This window comes from Cynocephalus volans, chromosome 4 (assembly GCF_027409185.1).
Source record: "Cynocephalus volans isolate mCynVol1 chromosome 4, mCynVol1.pri, whole genome shotgun sequence".
NCBI classification, from domain to species: Eukaryota; Metazoa; Chordata; class Mammalia; order Dermoptera; family Cynocephalidae; genus Cynocephalus; species Cynocephalus volans.
The window spans coordinates 65,459,813-65,475,233 of NC_084463.1; the positions used below are offsets into that span (position 1 = coordinate 65,459,813).

The 15,421-nt window shown below is 35.4% G+C and overlaps 1 protein-coding gene across 4 annotated transcripts in view; it reads right to left on the minus strand.

Annotated features, from left to right (window-relative positions):
* LOC134375500 (CWF19-like protein 2) overlaps window positions 1-15,421 on the minus strand; it is a 100,427-nt gene that overhangs the window by 40,980 nt on the left and 44,026 nt on the right. For all 4 annotated transcript variants that reach the window (XM_063093978.1, XM_063093976.1, XM_063093975.1 and 1 more), the window contains one exon: window positions 8,028-8,144. In XM_063093978.1, the coding sequence (XP_062950048.1) occupies window positions 8,028-8,144 (117 nt within the window). The remainder of the gene's footprint in view (window positions 1-8,027; window positions 8,145-15,421) is intronic.

Sequence of the window (15,421 nt, forward strand, 5' to 3'; positions counted from 1 at the left end):
TATCTCACTAGCTGTACCTTCCCAGTCTCATATGATAAATACTTTCTGTCCTCTTCCAGACAGCACTCCAGGGCACAGTGTCCAGGCTCTCCTCATCAGTAATTTAAATCCCATGGCTTTAACTGCTATTTAAATGCTAACAGCACCTAAATCTATTTGGAATAACTAACATCACCCATAATTCCAGGGACAGTCACCCCATACCACCATGTAAATGTCTAATGAGCATTTCATACTTCACATTTCCATAACAATACTCTTGATCTTCCACACCTTGCAAAATTTGTCCCTCCCAATTTTTCCCATTTCAATATATGGCACCAGCATTGCTCCAAATCCTAACACTTCTCATCTGTGTTACTACTCTAATCCAATGCTCTATCTGAACTAAAGGAATACCCTCCTGAGTCATCTCCCCACTTCCACTGTTGCCTCTCTACATTACCTTCCAAAAGAATAACCAGAAAAATCCTGTCAAAATATAAACCAGATCATGACTTGGCCCCACTAAAAACCTTCAAATGGCTTCCATCATGTAAAACAAAAGCAGATGTTCTCACACCATGGCCTGTAACACTCTATGTGACCTGACTCCTACTGTGTCCCCCATCTCATCTTCTACTTCTGTTTCTCTTTCTCCCTCTGCCTGTCTTCCTACTGTCTCTTGATGTTCTTCAAGACTGTCTCTGCTTCAGATCCTCTGCATTTGATGTTTCTTCTATTGTAATATCCTTCCCCCATATAATCACACAGATCCCCTCGACTCCCTCTTTTGTTCAGAGTCTGCTGAAACATCACCTCCACAAAGAGGTCTTCCCTCAATCCTCCATTGAAAATATAATCCCATCTCCTTTCTACTTTGCTTTATTTTCCACAAAAATATTTTCTATTTTATAATACATCACTTATGTTATATAATATTTTATATTATGTATTTGTTCATTACTTGTCTCATCCACTAGAAATAAAAGCTCCTTGAGGGCACAAACTTTGACTTGATTGCTTCTCTGTACCCAACACCTACAATGATAGCTGGCACAAATTAGGTGTTCAAAAACAATTGTTTAATTAGTAAATGCCTATTACAATTTTTAACAAGAATTTTTCTCTTGTGTATAAACTTGAATGAACTATGACTAGATTGTTAAGATTGTTATTTAATTTAGACTTCCATAAAAAGTGGAACTATTTCTGAGAAGGAAACTCTCATAAAAATATGTCCTCCTCCTTTTTCCAGACCCTAAGAAATTTCTAGCATTTCCCCCAAATAAACAGAGGCAAAATTATTCTAATTAGCTAAATTGTAAGATCTCATATAATTCTTAGTGACAGGTACAATGACCATTTTTATTTAAATCCAAGTGTATTTTACCCACCCTCCACCAACACACACATATACATACAACATACCTTGGTTACCTTAATTTTCATTAAGTTAATTTTTTGACCAGGTAATATACTCACATAGTTAAAAAAAAAGAATAAGTCTGAAAAGGTATACAGCGAAAGGTCTCCCTCCCATTCCTGTCTTTCAGATACCCAGTTCAAACACAAACTACCAAAAATAATCACTGGTATTATAGAGCAAGGGGTGGCAATTTTTTTCTGTAAAGAGGCAGACAGTAAATATATGTATTCTTGCGGAGTATTCACTTTCTGTCACAACTACTCAATTTGGCCGTTACAGAGCAAAAACAGCCTTAGACAATATGTAAACACATGTGCATAATTGTGCTTCAATAAAACTTTATTTGCAAATATAGGCAGTGAGATGAATTTTTTCCATGGAGTCACAGTCAGCCAAACCCTATTATAGAGCTAAGTTTAAATACAATGCCTCTTTTGTAAAAACATTTCAATAGTAGTGTTTGGAAGGGATTACAATGGCAGAGATTGGAACCAAAAATGATATTTGAAACAAAAATTCATCCCACTACCTATAAAGATTTAAATAATGTATACATGAATTATATATATTACATATTTATATTTTCATTTGAATAGACTTAAAATCATTCCAATATATATTCTCTATAATCCATAACACATTAGTCTAAATATTTTCTTCTATCTCTTCATGGCATAATTACGAAGAATTAGAGGACCATTAAGACAAGACAGATTGGTAACCTAACTAGCAGCACACTGGCAATCATTAACCTCTGGCCGAAAATTCTCTCTTAAATGGTAGGTGAAATATATAAGTAATATCTTCATAGAACACACTAAAGAAATAAACCAGAGCCTATGCTTAAAAACAAACAAAATCCCAAATGTATATTCCTAAATCAGATCAATTCCAAAATGCATGTTCCTAATATGTCTTTCAAAGCATTAAATTTAATAAAGTAAACCAAGATTAGAGAGAACCCAATCTCCCCGAAAAGTAGATCATTGTTAGATTAAAGAACCAGCTTCCCAAAATTCAAAGGAATCCTAGGAATATATCTTACCTTAGATGCCATTCTCATAAAAAGTTTGTTTTGGTTTTCTGCTGTTCCCATCTTTTCGTTTTTTTTTTTTTTTTTTTTTTTAAATTTTATTTTGTCGATATACATTGTAGCTGATTAATGCTCCCCATCACCAAAACCTCCCTCCCTTCTCCCTCCCCACTCCCCCCCCACAATGTCCTTTCTGTTTGCTTGTTGTATCAACTTCAAATAAATGTTGTTGTTATATCTTCTTCCCCCCCCCCCCCCGGTTTGTGTGTGTGTGTGTGTGTATGTGTGTGTGTGTGAATTTATATATTAATTTTTAGCTCCCTCCAATAAGTGAGAACATGTGGTATTTCTCTTTCTGTGCCTGACTTGTTTCACTTAATATAATTCTCTCAAGGTCCATCCATGTTGTTGCAAATGGCAGTATTTCATTCGTTTTTATAGCTGAGTAGTATTCCATTGTGTAGATGTACCACATTTTCCGTATCCACTCATCTGATGATGGGCATTTGGGCTGGTTCCAACTCTTGGCTATTGTAAAGAGTGCTGCGATGAACATTGGGGAACAGGTATACCTTCGACTTGATGATTTCCATTCCTCTGGGTATATTCCCAGCAGTGGGATGGCTGGGTCGTATGGTAGATCTATTTGCAATTGTTTAAGGAACCTCCATACCATTTTCCATAGAGGCTGCACCATTTTGCAGTCCCACCAACAATGTATGAGAGTTCCTTTTTCTCCGCAGCCTCGCCAGCATTTATCGTTCATAGTCTTTTGGATTTTAGCCATCCTAACTGGGGTTAGATGGTATCTCAATGTGGTTTTTATTTGCATTTCCCGGATGCTGAGTGATGTTGAGCATCTTTTCATATGTCTGTTGGCCATTTGGATATCTTCCTTAGAGAAATGCCTACTTAGCTCTTTTGCCCATTTTTTAATTGGGTTGCTTGTTTTCTTCTTGTAAAGTTGTTTGAGTTCCTTATATATTCTGGATATTAATCCTTTGTCAGATGTATATTTTGCAAATATTTTCTCCCACTCTGTTGGTTGTCTTTTAACTCTTTTAATTGTTTCTTTTGCTGTGCAGAAGCTTTTTAGTTTGATATAATCCCATTTGTTTATTTTTCCTTTGGTTGCCCGTGCTTTTGGGGTCGTATTCATGAAGTCTGTGCCCAGTCCTATTTCCTGAAGTGTTTCCCCTATGTTTTCTTTAAGAAGTTTTATTGTCTCAGGGTGTATATTTAAATCCTTAATCCATTTTGAGTTGATTTTAGTATACGGTGAGAGGTATGGATCTAGTTTCATTCTCCTGCATATCGATATCCAGTTTTCCCAGCACCACTTGCTGAAGAGGCAGTCCCTTCCCCAGTGAATAGGCTTGGTGCCTTTGTCAAAGATCAGATGGCAGTAAGTGTGTGGGTTGATTTCTGGATTCTCTATTCTATTCCATTGGTCAGTGTGTCTGTTTTTATGCCAGTACCATACTGTTTTGGTTATTATAGCTTTGTAGTATAGCTTAAAGTCAGGTAGTGTTATGCCTCCAGCTTTATTTTTTTTGCTGAGCATTGCTTTGGCTATTCGTGGTCTTTTATTGTTCCATATAAATGTCTGAATAGTTTTTTCCATTTCTGAGAAAAATGTCTTTGGAATTTTGATGGGGATTGCATTGAATTTGTATATCACTTTGGGTAGTATGGACATTTTCACTATGTTGATTCTTCCAATCCAAGAGCATGGAATATCTTTCCATCTTCTTGTATCCTCTCTAATTTCTCTCAGCAGTGGTTTGTAGTTCTCATTATAGAGATTTTTCACCTCCTTGGTTAACTCAATTCCTAAGTATTTTATTTTTTTGGTGGCTATTGTAAATGGGCAGGCTTTCTTGATTTCTCCTTCTGCATGTTCACTATTGGAGAAAATAAATGCTACTGATTTTTGTGTGTTGATTTTGTATCCTGCTACTGTGCTGAAATCATTTATCAATTCCAACAGTTTTTTTGTAGAGGTTTTAGGCTGTTCGATATATAGGATCATGTCATCTGCAAACAGGGACAGTTTGACTTCATCTTTTCCAATCTGGATGCCCTTTATTTCCTTCTCTTCTCTGATTGCTCTGGCTAGTACTTCCAACACTATGTTGAATAGGAGTGGTGAGAGTGGGCATCCTTGTCTAGTGCCTGTTCTTAAAGGAAAAGCTGAAAGCTTTTCCCCATTCAGGATGATATTGGCAGTGGGTTTGGCATATATGGCTTTAATTATGTTGAGATACTTTCCCTCTATACCTAACTTATAGAGGGTCTTTGTCATGAATGAGTGCTGAACTTTATCAAATGCTTTTTCAGCGTCTATAGAGATGATCATATGGTCCTTGTGTTTGAGTTTATTAATATGGTGTATCACATTTATTGATTTGCGTATGTTGAACCAACCTTGCATCCCTGGGATGAATCCCACTTGATCGTGATGAATAATTTTACGTATGTGTTGCTGTATTCTGTTTGCTAGTATTTTAGTGAGGATTTTTGCATCTATATTCATCAAGGATATCGGCCTGTAGTTTTCTTTTTTGGTTATATCTTTACCTGGTTTTGGTATCAGGATGATGTTTGCTTCATAGACCATCTTTTCGTTTTTGACTAAATCATTCAGGCTTAGATTATCATCATCATGAAAGTATCTGATCCTTTCTTTTTCCTCATGGGTTGAAACCTATGACAACATGAACATTATTAATTTAGTGAAAATATGAGTCTCTGAAGCTATTTTGTTTGTTTTCTGTTGGAGGCTGGACGGTACAGGAGATCCAAACCCTTGACCTTGGTGTTATAACACTGCACTCTAACCAACTGAGCTCACGAGTCAGCCCTGAGGTATTTTTAATGGATTACCTATAAACATGTTATTAAATGGAAAAATTATACTATGTATCAAGACCTCTCCTTCCAGTTTATCCCTATTCTATGTGCTTCCATGTGAAAGAACTTCCATTAGAATTACACTCCCTACTTCTTCTGCCCTTTTACTCTCCTCTTCCCCAGAAATAGAAGCATGACATTTATCAATAGCATGATAAACTGCTCTATCCCTTGTTCTCTCTTTTCTGCTCTTCTCCTTGTAGTTAAAATTCCTTACCACTGCAGAAGGAAGATTGCAGTTATCCAGAGGTGGAGTAAGTACATCTGTTGGGCCCATTTTTAGGAGCAAACATTATCTGTGAGCCACATGTTGCCTATGGGTGGAGGATGAAGATGGCGCCCGCCCGCGAGAAGTAGGGGAGGCATAACCCAAGATAGCGCCAAAAGGTTTTTATTGGTCCTCCAGTATTTCCGCACTCATGAACCCTGCGTGATCGCTATGCTCAACATGTTAGTACAAAATGCATGCCCGCGTGATCCTTTAATTGATTGGTTAGTTCATGGAAAGCCCCTACTTGCTTGCTTATATAAATTGCAGTGTAATGGCAATAAAGTGGAACAGCCCTGACAGAACCCCTGCGGCGTCTGAGTGTCTCTTTCACAGGGCTGGGTTGGCGGGCATCAGGCTCACTTTTCCCTGAGATCCCTCGGTCCCATCACCAGGGGTAATCCTGTCGGCTCCTTCTCCTTCTGGGTCTGCGGGAGGAACCTAGGCGTGCCCCCGCATACATCAAAAACAGAGAAGTACTAGCAAACCCATTACAATGGACTTAATGTTTATGTCCCCCCAAAATTCTTATGTTGAAATCCCAATGTGATATATTAGGAGGTGGGGTCTTTGGTAGGTAAATTGGTCATGAGGGTGGAGCCCTCATAAATGGGATTAGTACCCCTAAAAAGATATGAGAGAGCTTGCTCTCTCTCTCTCTCTGCCACATGAGGATACAATGAGAAGACCACCATCTACAATCCAGGAAGCATGCCCTCATCAGAAACTGAATCTGCCAGCACTCTGATCTTGGACTTCCTACTCCCCAGACTATGAGAAATAAATTTCTGTTTTTTAAGCCACCCAGTCAATGCTATTCTGTTATAGTAGCCTGAACTAACCACTGAACTGACCAAGACACCCACTTCTTTTTCTTTTTTTCTCACAAAAATTTAATATATGTTTGAGGATTTTCAAAGAGCAAGATTATATATGATAAAAATTAGGAAAGCAAACAAGCAGAAAATTTGTAGCAGATGAAAGAAAATTAGTACATATGGCAAAATATTCAACCTCACAAATTATTTTAAATGCTGGCTGAAACATCAATGATGTACCATTTTATAACTACTAAATCAGAACTTAACAGCCAGTACTAATACTGTGGTTAAACAGACATACTATACTTTGTAAGTAACAAAAAATACCTACCTACTTCTAATTATCAAATCCTTCTTTTATAAACAGCTTTCTCAGAAACAAGGCTGATATTCTGATCACCATCTAATTCAGTCCTGGGTTTTCCTTTCAGTTGGTTCCGTACCCAGGTGTGGAAAAGAAAAGTGCTATTTATTTCCTCCCAAATCAAATCTCCCCAGTGCTGCTCTCATATCCCCTTATCCAAAAAAAAAAAACCTGGTCTTCAACTTCTTTAAGATCTTTGGAAGCAGGGTCCCACGACTTTTCCCAACATTATTACTCTTGTCTTCACTAGCTTAACCCACACATTCCATGACTTCAATCACCCATTTCTGGCCCTCTGGCCCTTCATTATACCCAAAGAGCAAACCCCAATACTGAACGAATGTGTCTGCCTTCTTTATTCCTATACCTAAATTGCTCACTAATACACAACTCAAAAAGGGCAATCAATGCCTTCTGGCAATGTATTTATGGATCCCAAGTCAGTTCTGTCATTTCACATAATTCAAATCTTTGCTATTCTCCTGCCACACCTCCTCTCCAGCCCCCTAATTCCTCCCATTACATTAGCAGAGGTATCCATTCCACTTCTATTTGTTGAATTAATTAATTAGTATTTCCAGCAGCATAGGCATTCAACAGGCAAATAATAAACAGCTGAAAGAAAAATTCCAAATGAGCAATTCTTTTGTGTACCCAATTATCACTTGTATGATCTTTCACATTTACAACAGTAAACCTAACTTGGGAAAACTGAATATGTTGTTTTTGCCATCTCAAGAGCCTCAAGGTAGTGCTAAAAACTAATTTCTAAAGCTAGAAGATGAACAATAAAATTCGGATTATTAAGGATCACAGCACCTACATAATTAACACATTACTGTGTATGGATACCCCACCACCAGGTCTCATATTAGCTGTCTAACACAGGTAACAGGTCTGGGAGACCAAGGTTTTCCCTAAGAGCTATGGTAAGTATGTAAAAAGAAACTAATAACACCGCCAAAGAAATGTACACTAAAATTAAAATTGCCTTAAACATTCAATATTCACTATTATTTGAAAAAATGCAGTTGAATGAGATCTCATTTTGTAAAAGGCAAAGGGATAAAACTAAGAATAAAAGCAATAACATAATTTACTGCCTTCTAACATCTGTATTAGAAAGCTACATTTCAGAAAATATTCTGTAGTCTGATGCAACAAAATCCCCACAAGGAAGAAAGGAATTCTGGATTAACAAACACATATATTAAACATACCATCTGTCTCTTCCTTCTTCCTCCTTTTGATTCCAGAGGTTTTCGTGGTGTGTTTACAGGCCATACTCTTCCAGACTGATCTGTTCTGACAAGGATCACTTCTTGCTGATCTTCATTCTACGGAAAATTTAGAGATAATTTGAAATTATCCTGAAGAGTGTTGAATGCTTATATTTAATAACAAAAAAAAAAGCATTAAAAAGATTAAAGTTTTCACATAATATTATGGATGTCTTAAGTCTCCTGGATTTTCTTTACTTACTGTACAATAAAATGACTATAATTTTTTCAGGAAAAGGGTGGGAAAAATCCCAAAGTTTATTATTTTAAAAAAAGCAATCACAGAGGTAAACTTCAAATAAAGTTTTCATTTAGACAATATCAAAAGATGACAAAGTACCAATAGTCCATCAGGCATTGCATGACAATGCCCATCACTTATGCAGCAGATGTCATGTTTAATGGATATTACTGAAATTTAAAGATCCTACTAAAACTTGATTATAAAAAATAAAGCAACTAAATGACAAAACAAACTTGCAAAATTAATAATTATAATGATACTCCACACAACTTCTGTTCTTCCTATTTAACAGCCCTCAAATGCTTTCCGCTTCTCTGACTCTTCAGAAGAATTTATATGCCACACATTTTCAAGCCATAATCTTTTATCCTACAAACTTTTAGCCAAATGCACACCTGGCACAGTACAGAATAAGAGTAAAATTTATTCAACAATGAAAATGGAATATTACTGGAAAGGTTCTAATAAAGAATCAATAAAAAATAATAGGGAATGAATTCATTAAAAATCAATTTAAACAAGACCAACCAAATTATTCACATTTCAATTTTCTTCTCAAATCAGGATCAAATACAAAAAAGTCAATTTCAATTCCATTTAATAAAGGTTTAGTTCCCCTGATGAAACAGAGGGAAAGAATAAGAAGGTACTTCAAAAAGTTTACAGAAAGATTCATATTATCTTTTCATTCCACTTTTCCACAAACTGTCTGAAGTACATTCAAACATACCTATAATTAATCTTACTGATTCTCAATACTAACAGGTAGCAAAGATTATTTACCACTACTTTTCTTCCTCAATGAATTAATTAACATTAACTAATGAAGTGTCATATTTAAAAGGATCTCTCTACTCATTCTCTTACTGGATAATAGAGATGGGCAAGAAACTACAATCTGACTTCTAACAATCTGACTTCTAACTTTATCAGGCTGCTAAAGTTGATCTCCCTAAGGAATTTCAAATTATTAAATCTAATAAATACTTACAAATGATCATCTTCCTTAATTTGAAAGCATTTGATTCTGTTTATTACCTTCTCTAGCCTGAAACTCTTCTTATTCCAGTTTTAAATACTCTAATGTCTCCTGGTTCTGCCTTTATCTCTCTGACGCATTCATTCATCAAATATTTTCGAAAGTGCCTAGGTTATGTTAGTAGCCAAAAGAAATATAGCCCCTGCCCTCAAGAAGCTTATAGCCTCGTGGAGGAATTACTCCTTACATGATTATCAAAATAAAGAAAGTCACTTTCACTTTCTCATCCATTTCCAGCTCTCTCTAAAATGCTGATTCCAAACTTTCTTGGTTTCCAACCTTCCATCCTGAAACCTAACTATCACTCATATTGCCAAAAAGGTCATTGTGTTAAACACATATATAATCATACCATTCTTTGCTTAAAAATCTGCAGGGACCACATATCACCTAGGATGGCCCAGAGACCAGTGCAAGCCTGAGAATTACCAGCCATGAAATATTTGTTATTCCTAATCCATGATGAGGTACGTAAAGAAATTCAGTGTTTATAAATTTTAAAACAATTATCTAGAATAATGTTATGTTGGTTCAATCTAAATTTAAAAATGTAAGACCTGTATTTCATATGTCTATTTCATTTTTCTATAATTCATTTTTATTGTATTTTATAAAACTATTCGTACATGATGGCCTGGGAAGTTTAAAAATATATGTGTGTGTATATATAATCTCCCTAATCTTACACCACAGTCTGAGAAGCACTGCGCTAAACTATGCGATAAAGGCCAAGCACTTTACCATAGTATACATTGCAAATTCTGGCCCCAGACTTCTTTTCTAGCTCCTCATAATTTCTGTAAATTTACTCTACATTTTACTTGTTCTGCATGCAACAATGTATCCCTTGCTCAACTAGGAACCAGGGATTTTAGTCACAGCCAATGCTCTATACCAAATAATTTTAGGCATATTTATATTGCTAGACCATAATATTTTTAGTAACTACAGTATTTGTCTTACATTTATCTCTTTACCACATTTCCAGAACAAAAACCAAGCTATACACTACTTGGTGGTATCTATAGGACCTGGCATAGTGTCCAACAATAGTGGGTAATCAATAAATGCTTAATAAATAAAATTAACAAGCTGGTGCCTCAGACAGATTAATTATACTCCCAAAGCTAACCCACTTTCCCTTTTAGTTGCCTCTCTCTTCCCTTTGTACACTTTCTGTTCTTTAGGCCTGCCAAAACAAAAGACCCTAAGATGTCTCACTTTGAGTACCCAAGACAGACTGCATTCCTACCATCTACTTGGCATTAAAACCCAAGATACAAATGAGAAATTCATTCTACAAAGAAAATATGCAAAAATATTTTCATCATCCATATAATTTACTAAATTCTCTCCAAAGAAAGCAGAAACATTTCTTGATATAATGAGAGCATTATGGACACATTCTTATTTTCATAAGAATGCCAAATGCTCCAGGTTTTTTAATTATCCCCAACAACTGCAGTTTGCTCTGTAGGACTTTATATTTTAAAAACATCAAAAGTGATTATTTGTTATAAACACTTTATATGACTCCTTTAATTAATAATTCTAATAATGTTCTGGAACCATTCACTGACTAAACCAAAATATACCCTCTGGCTGACAGAATTATGAATAATTATTTCAAAGGAAGAAAGGAGAAAACAACACACTTTAAATAAAGTTATAAAATCAATTTGCTAACATAGGCAGGGATAAACCTTCCCTATTGCCATCTACAGTATTTATGAGATAATAAATGATTTTTCCTATAAAGTGCATATAACTTTTTATAGAAACGAAGACTTGTATTTTCCAGCAAAACACACTTCAGGGTCTAATCACTCTAAATTTCCATTGAACCCAACAGATATTTAAAAAAAGACCAAGCTGCACATTACTTTCTATCTATAGGACCTAGCACAGCGTCAAACAACAGTGGGTACTCAATAAATATTTGATAAATGAAATTAACAAGCAGGTGCCTCAGACAGATTAATTATACTCCTGAGCTTAGTTGGTTAGAGCATGGTGTTGATAACATCAAGGTCAAGGCTCTATCCCTATTCCAGCCAGCTGCTAAAAAAAAAGTTTTATATATATATGATTTATGTGTGTGTGTGTGTGTGTGTGTGTGTGTGTGTATCACGCCATAAAATTATATTCCCAAAGCTACACACCTTCCTCTCTATTTTCTTTTTCTACATGCTTTTCTACTTTCTGTTCCTTGGGCCTGCCAATACAAATTACATCTAAGTTTTCCCATTTTCAGTACCCAAGACAGAAATATTGAGAAGCCCAGAAATATTGAGTAAGTCCCCAATTTTCTACCACTTTAATACGGAATATAGGACTTACTTAATAACCTGCATCAGAGTCAACAAACAATGGCCCACAGGCCAAATCTAGCCTGCTATTTGTTTTTGTTCAGCCCATGACCAAGAATGGTTTTTACATTATTAAATGGTTGAAGAGAAATTAAAACAATATTTCATGACAAATTACAATTATATGCAATTCTAATTTTAGTGTCTACAAATAAAGTTTTATTGGAACACAGCCACGCTCATTCAATATTGTCTATTGGGTGTTTTCATGATACAAGAGCGGTTGAGTAGTTATGACACAGGCTGCATAGCCCACAAAGTCTGAAATATTTACTATTCGGTCTCTACAGAAAAAGTCTGCCAACTCTTGATCTATATTATTCTCCAGCTGATACAACTAATTCAAAATCATTTTACTGATTCTTTTTACTACCTAAGAACAAGCAAGACAAAAACTTTCAGTTGACTGATAGTACTACAAACAGATCCATGCTGGTAACAAGTACAGCAAGAAAATGGGCCTTGGCACAATTTTATTTTGCAAAAATGTCTATGCTTGACTTCCATTTCAGGCCACGACAGCATAACATAAAACAAACATAACCTGCCACTACTAAAAAACTAGACAAAAGGACAAATATATAAAACAATCATTTCCAGACATTGGACACCAGGCGGTAAAGGAGTGTGATGCCTGAGAGAAGGGAAACAAGTGAGATGAGCCTAGAACTGCCACTGCTTTCTATCAAGAGGCAGTTTATAGGCTGTAGTGCAGGAAGGGGGAATCTAAACAGAGCTCAGCTTCTCTGCTGATTGAATTGGGATATAGTTTAACCAGCTGTTGGAAGAGAAGATCTAGCAAAGAAAATAAAGCAAACAAAAAAAAAATTGAAGGTAATATTAATGCCAATTAAAACCAAATTTATTTACATAAATGAAAGGCAATCATAACATACTATTTGGCTTAGCAGTGTTTAGAAATATAGAAGTAAAGCCAGAAGAAACAGCTAAGAACTAAAAGATGCTAGAAACGTGTAGAAAGGGCTCAAGGAATTATTATTATTACAGGTAGGCCTTTTAGCACTACTTGTATGTAACACTGATTAAAAAGAAAAGGAAAAAAGCATGCATTGCTTTGATTCAAAGCTGTTATTAAAAAGTAAATGTTTGGGGCTGGCCCGTGGCTCACTTGGGAGAGTGTGGCGCTGATAACACCATGGATTCAGATCCCTATATAGGGATGGCTGGTTAGCTCACTTGGAAGCTGACAGACAACACCAAGTCAAGGGTTGAGATCCCCTTACTGATCATCTTTAAAAAAAAAAAAAAAAAAAGTAAATGATTGAAAGCCCTTTCTAGCATTTTTAGGAATAAAGCAAAACTCTTCCACTAGAGCAGGTTTTCATACCAGTGGTCCATGAACTTCTAGAGGTTCAAGACAGTATTTCACAATTTTGTCATCACTGAAGGCCATATAGCATCTGTTTCAACTTTTGTTTTTCAAACTTTCAATAAATAAGCAGTTATTATATTCTTAGTGTTTTCATAACTTTTGAACAATGTCCTCTGTATCTCTAGTTACAGCTATAGTCACATTACAAGAGAGCAGGTTGTTCACTACACACAAGTACCCGGCCAAGGGAACGAGTTGACTGAACACCGAGCTACATTCCAATCACTGAGATGTGTGTCTTAGCACAAAGCTATTTTTTAATTTGTACAAAGGTATTCCCAGAACTGCATCTACGCAAAGAAAGCATCTTTTTCTGACCCCAGGCAGGCACCATGAGGGCTGAAAGTAGCCCTAAGTTATATCCCCCTTTCCTAATTCTTAATGCTGTTTGTCTTCCCTTTTTTTTTTTTTTTTTTTCCCTTGATCAGCCTTCCTAGAGGCTTGCTTATTTTATTAGTTTTTTTCAAAGTATAAACTCGGGTTTCTGATCATTTCTATTTATTTTTGGGTTTCTATTTCAGTAATTTCAACTTTTATCTATCCTTCATATTTTCCATCTGTTCTTGAATACATTTTCTTTCATCTCTTCTGTGTTGAGTTATTGGCTAATGCAATAGGCATTATTCTATTTGGTTGTTAATTATTATTAAGCTATTAATCTTATTATTAATCATTATATCAATTATTGAGTATTAATAATTATTCACTATAACTTAATTTTATATTTAATTCAAAGAATTATACATAGAAGATTTACTAAGTATTTCTGAGCAGACAGGAACATAACAAACACTATAAGTTTCCCTGATTCACTGTGATATTATTTCAAGCGTTTTTTCCTTTTCTTTCCTTTTTTTTTTTTCAGTGTTCAGTTTCATTCAACTAATCTTAGTTTTTCTTCCTCATAAATCTTTTGTTAGCAACTGTCTACTACAATTATTCCAGTCAAAACCTCTTTGGTACCTGCATACCTATTATGCACTATGAAACTGGAAACTGCATTTTTAGTTTTCCTAAAAGCACATTAAATTTGACTTCTAAATATCTTCAACAATTGGTTATGCATTCTACAATACAGTTAAAAGTAATTTTTAAACAAATACAAGGATAAAAATTTACTTTGAAGTTGATTTGTTTCCCTTAAAATGCTTTCCATTTAAACTACAAATACACAATATAAATATGTGACATCATCTTTCCACCCTCTCCCACAAAAAGAAAATCAGGAAAGAACATGTAAGAATCAAACCCTTCAAGAGAACACATAAGTCTCAAATGCTACTAAGTAGTAAAAGGACTCACTATTTTTCATATGGAGTAACATTTCATTTTCCCCTTAAATTTAATTATATGGCAGAAAAAAAGAATGAAATGCTGATAGTAGACTTAGAAAAAAACTAATAAGCATGTGGAGGAATAGAAGCAAACCGGTGGAGGAGAGAGACTGTGGCTGAGTTATTCTTCCTTTTCTAAAGAAACCAATTAGTTATGTATGTCTTCAGTGTCTGTCGGAGAACCTGTTCAAAATTTGAGGCAGTTCACAATACATAATTCATCCAAAAATACGACTAATAAATATACCATCACAACTACCCAAAATAATGGCTCTACAAGTTTCTCTAAATTATTACAATTGAGAGAATACTCTTCATAAAACAATAGAAAACTTTTTTTAACTGCCCCAGGAAGCACTAAGAATTAAATATGGCCTACAGTCAAATGAGCAGGTAATTCCTATTCAATGTCTGATGCCTATGGGTCAGCACTCCCACCTAGGATGACACTTAGCCGCCATGCTAAAGATCATTCATATGGCATACAAATAAATCTTATAGACAGCAGTCATAAAAAGAATAGCTTTTGCTGTGGCAAAGTTATAAAAATGGTGATAAGATCCAAATATAATGGCTCTAGCCTCAGAACATTCTCTGGATGCCCAGACTACACCAGGCCCTCTTCACTACCTCCATATTTCTACACTTTTCCTTTGAAAGACCATCAAAGCTGCAATAATATATCTGTATAATTAGTTTTATTTATATGTTCTCTTTCCAGAGAGAATGTTTTCCAAAGGAATATACAATGTCTGAGTTAAGATCTAAAGGGGGAATAGAAGGTAACTAAGGGAAGAAAGGGGAAGAAGAATATCTAGGCAAAGGAAAGACTGTGCAAAGGCACTGAGGCAGGAGAGAAAGCCGTTACTTCAGAGGTAAAGACAAGAGATGATGGTCATCTGAGACAGTGTGGTAGATACAAAAAACAAATAGGTTTAAGAAATATTTAGCAGGT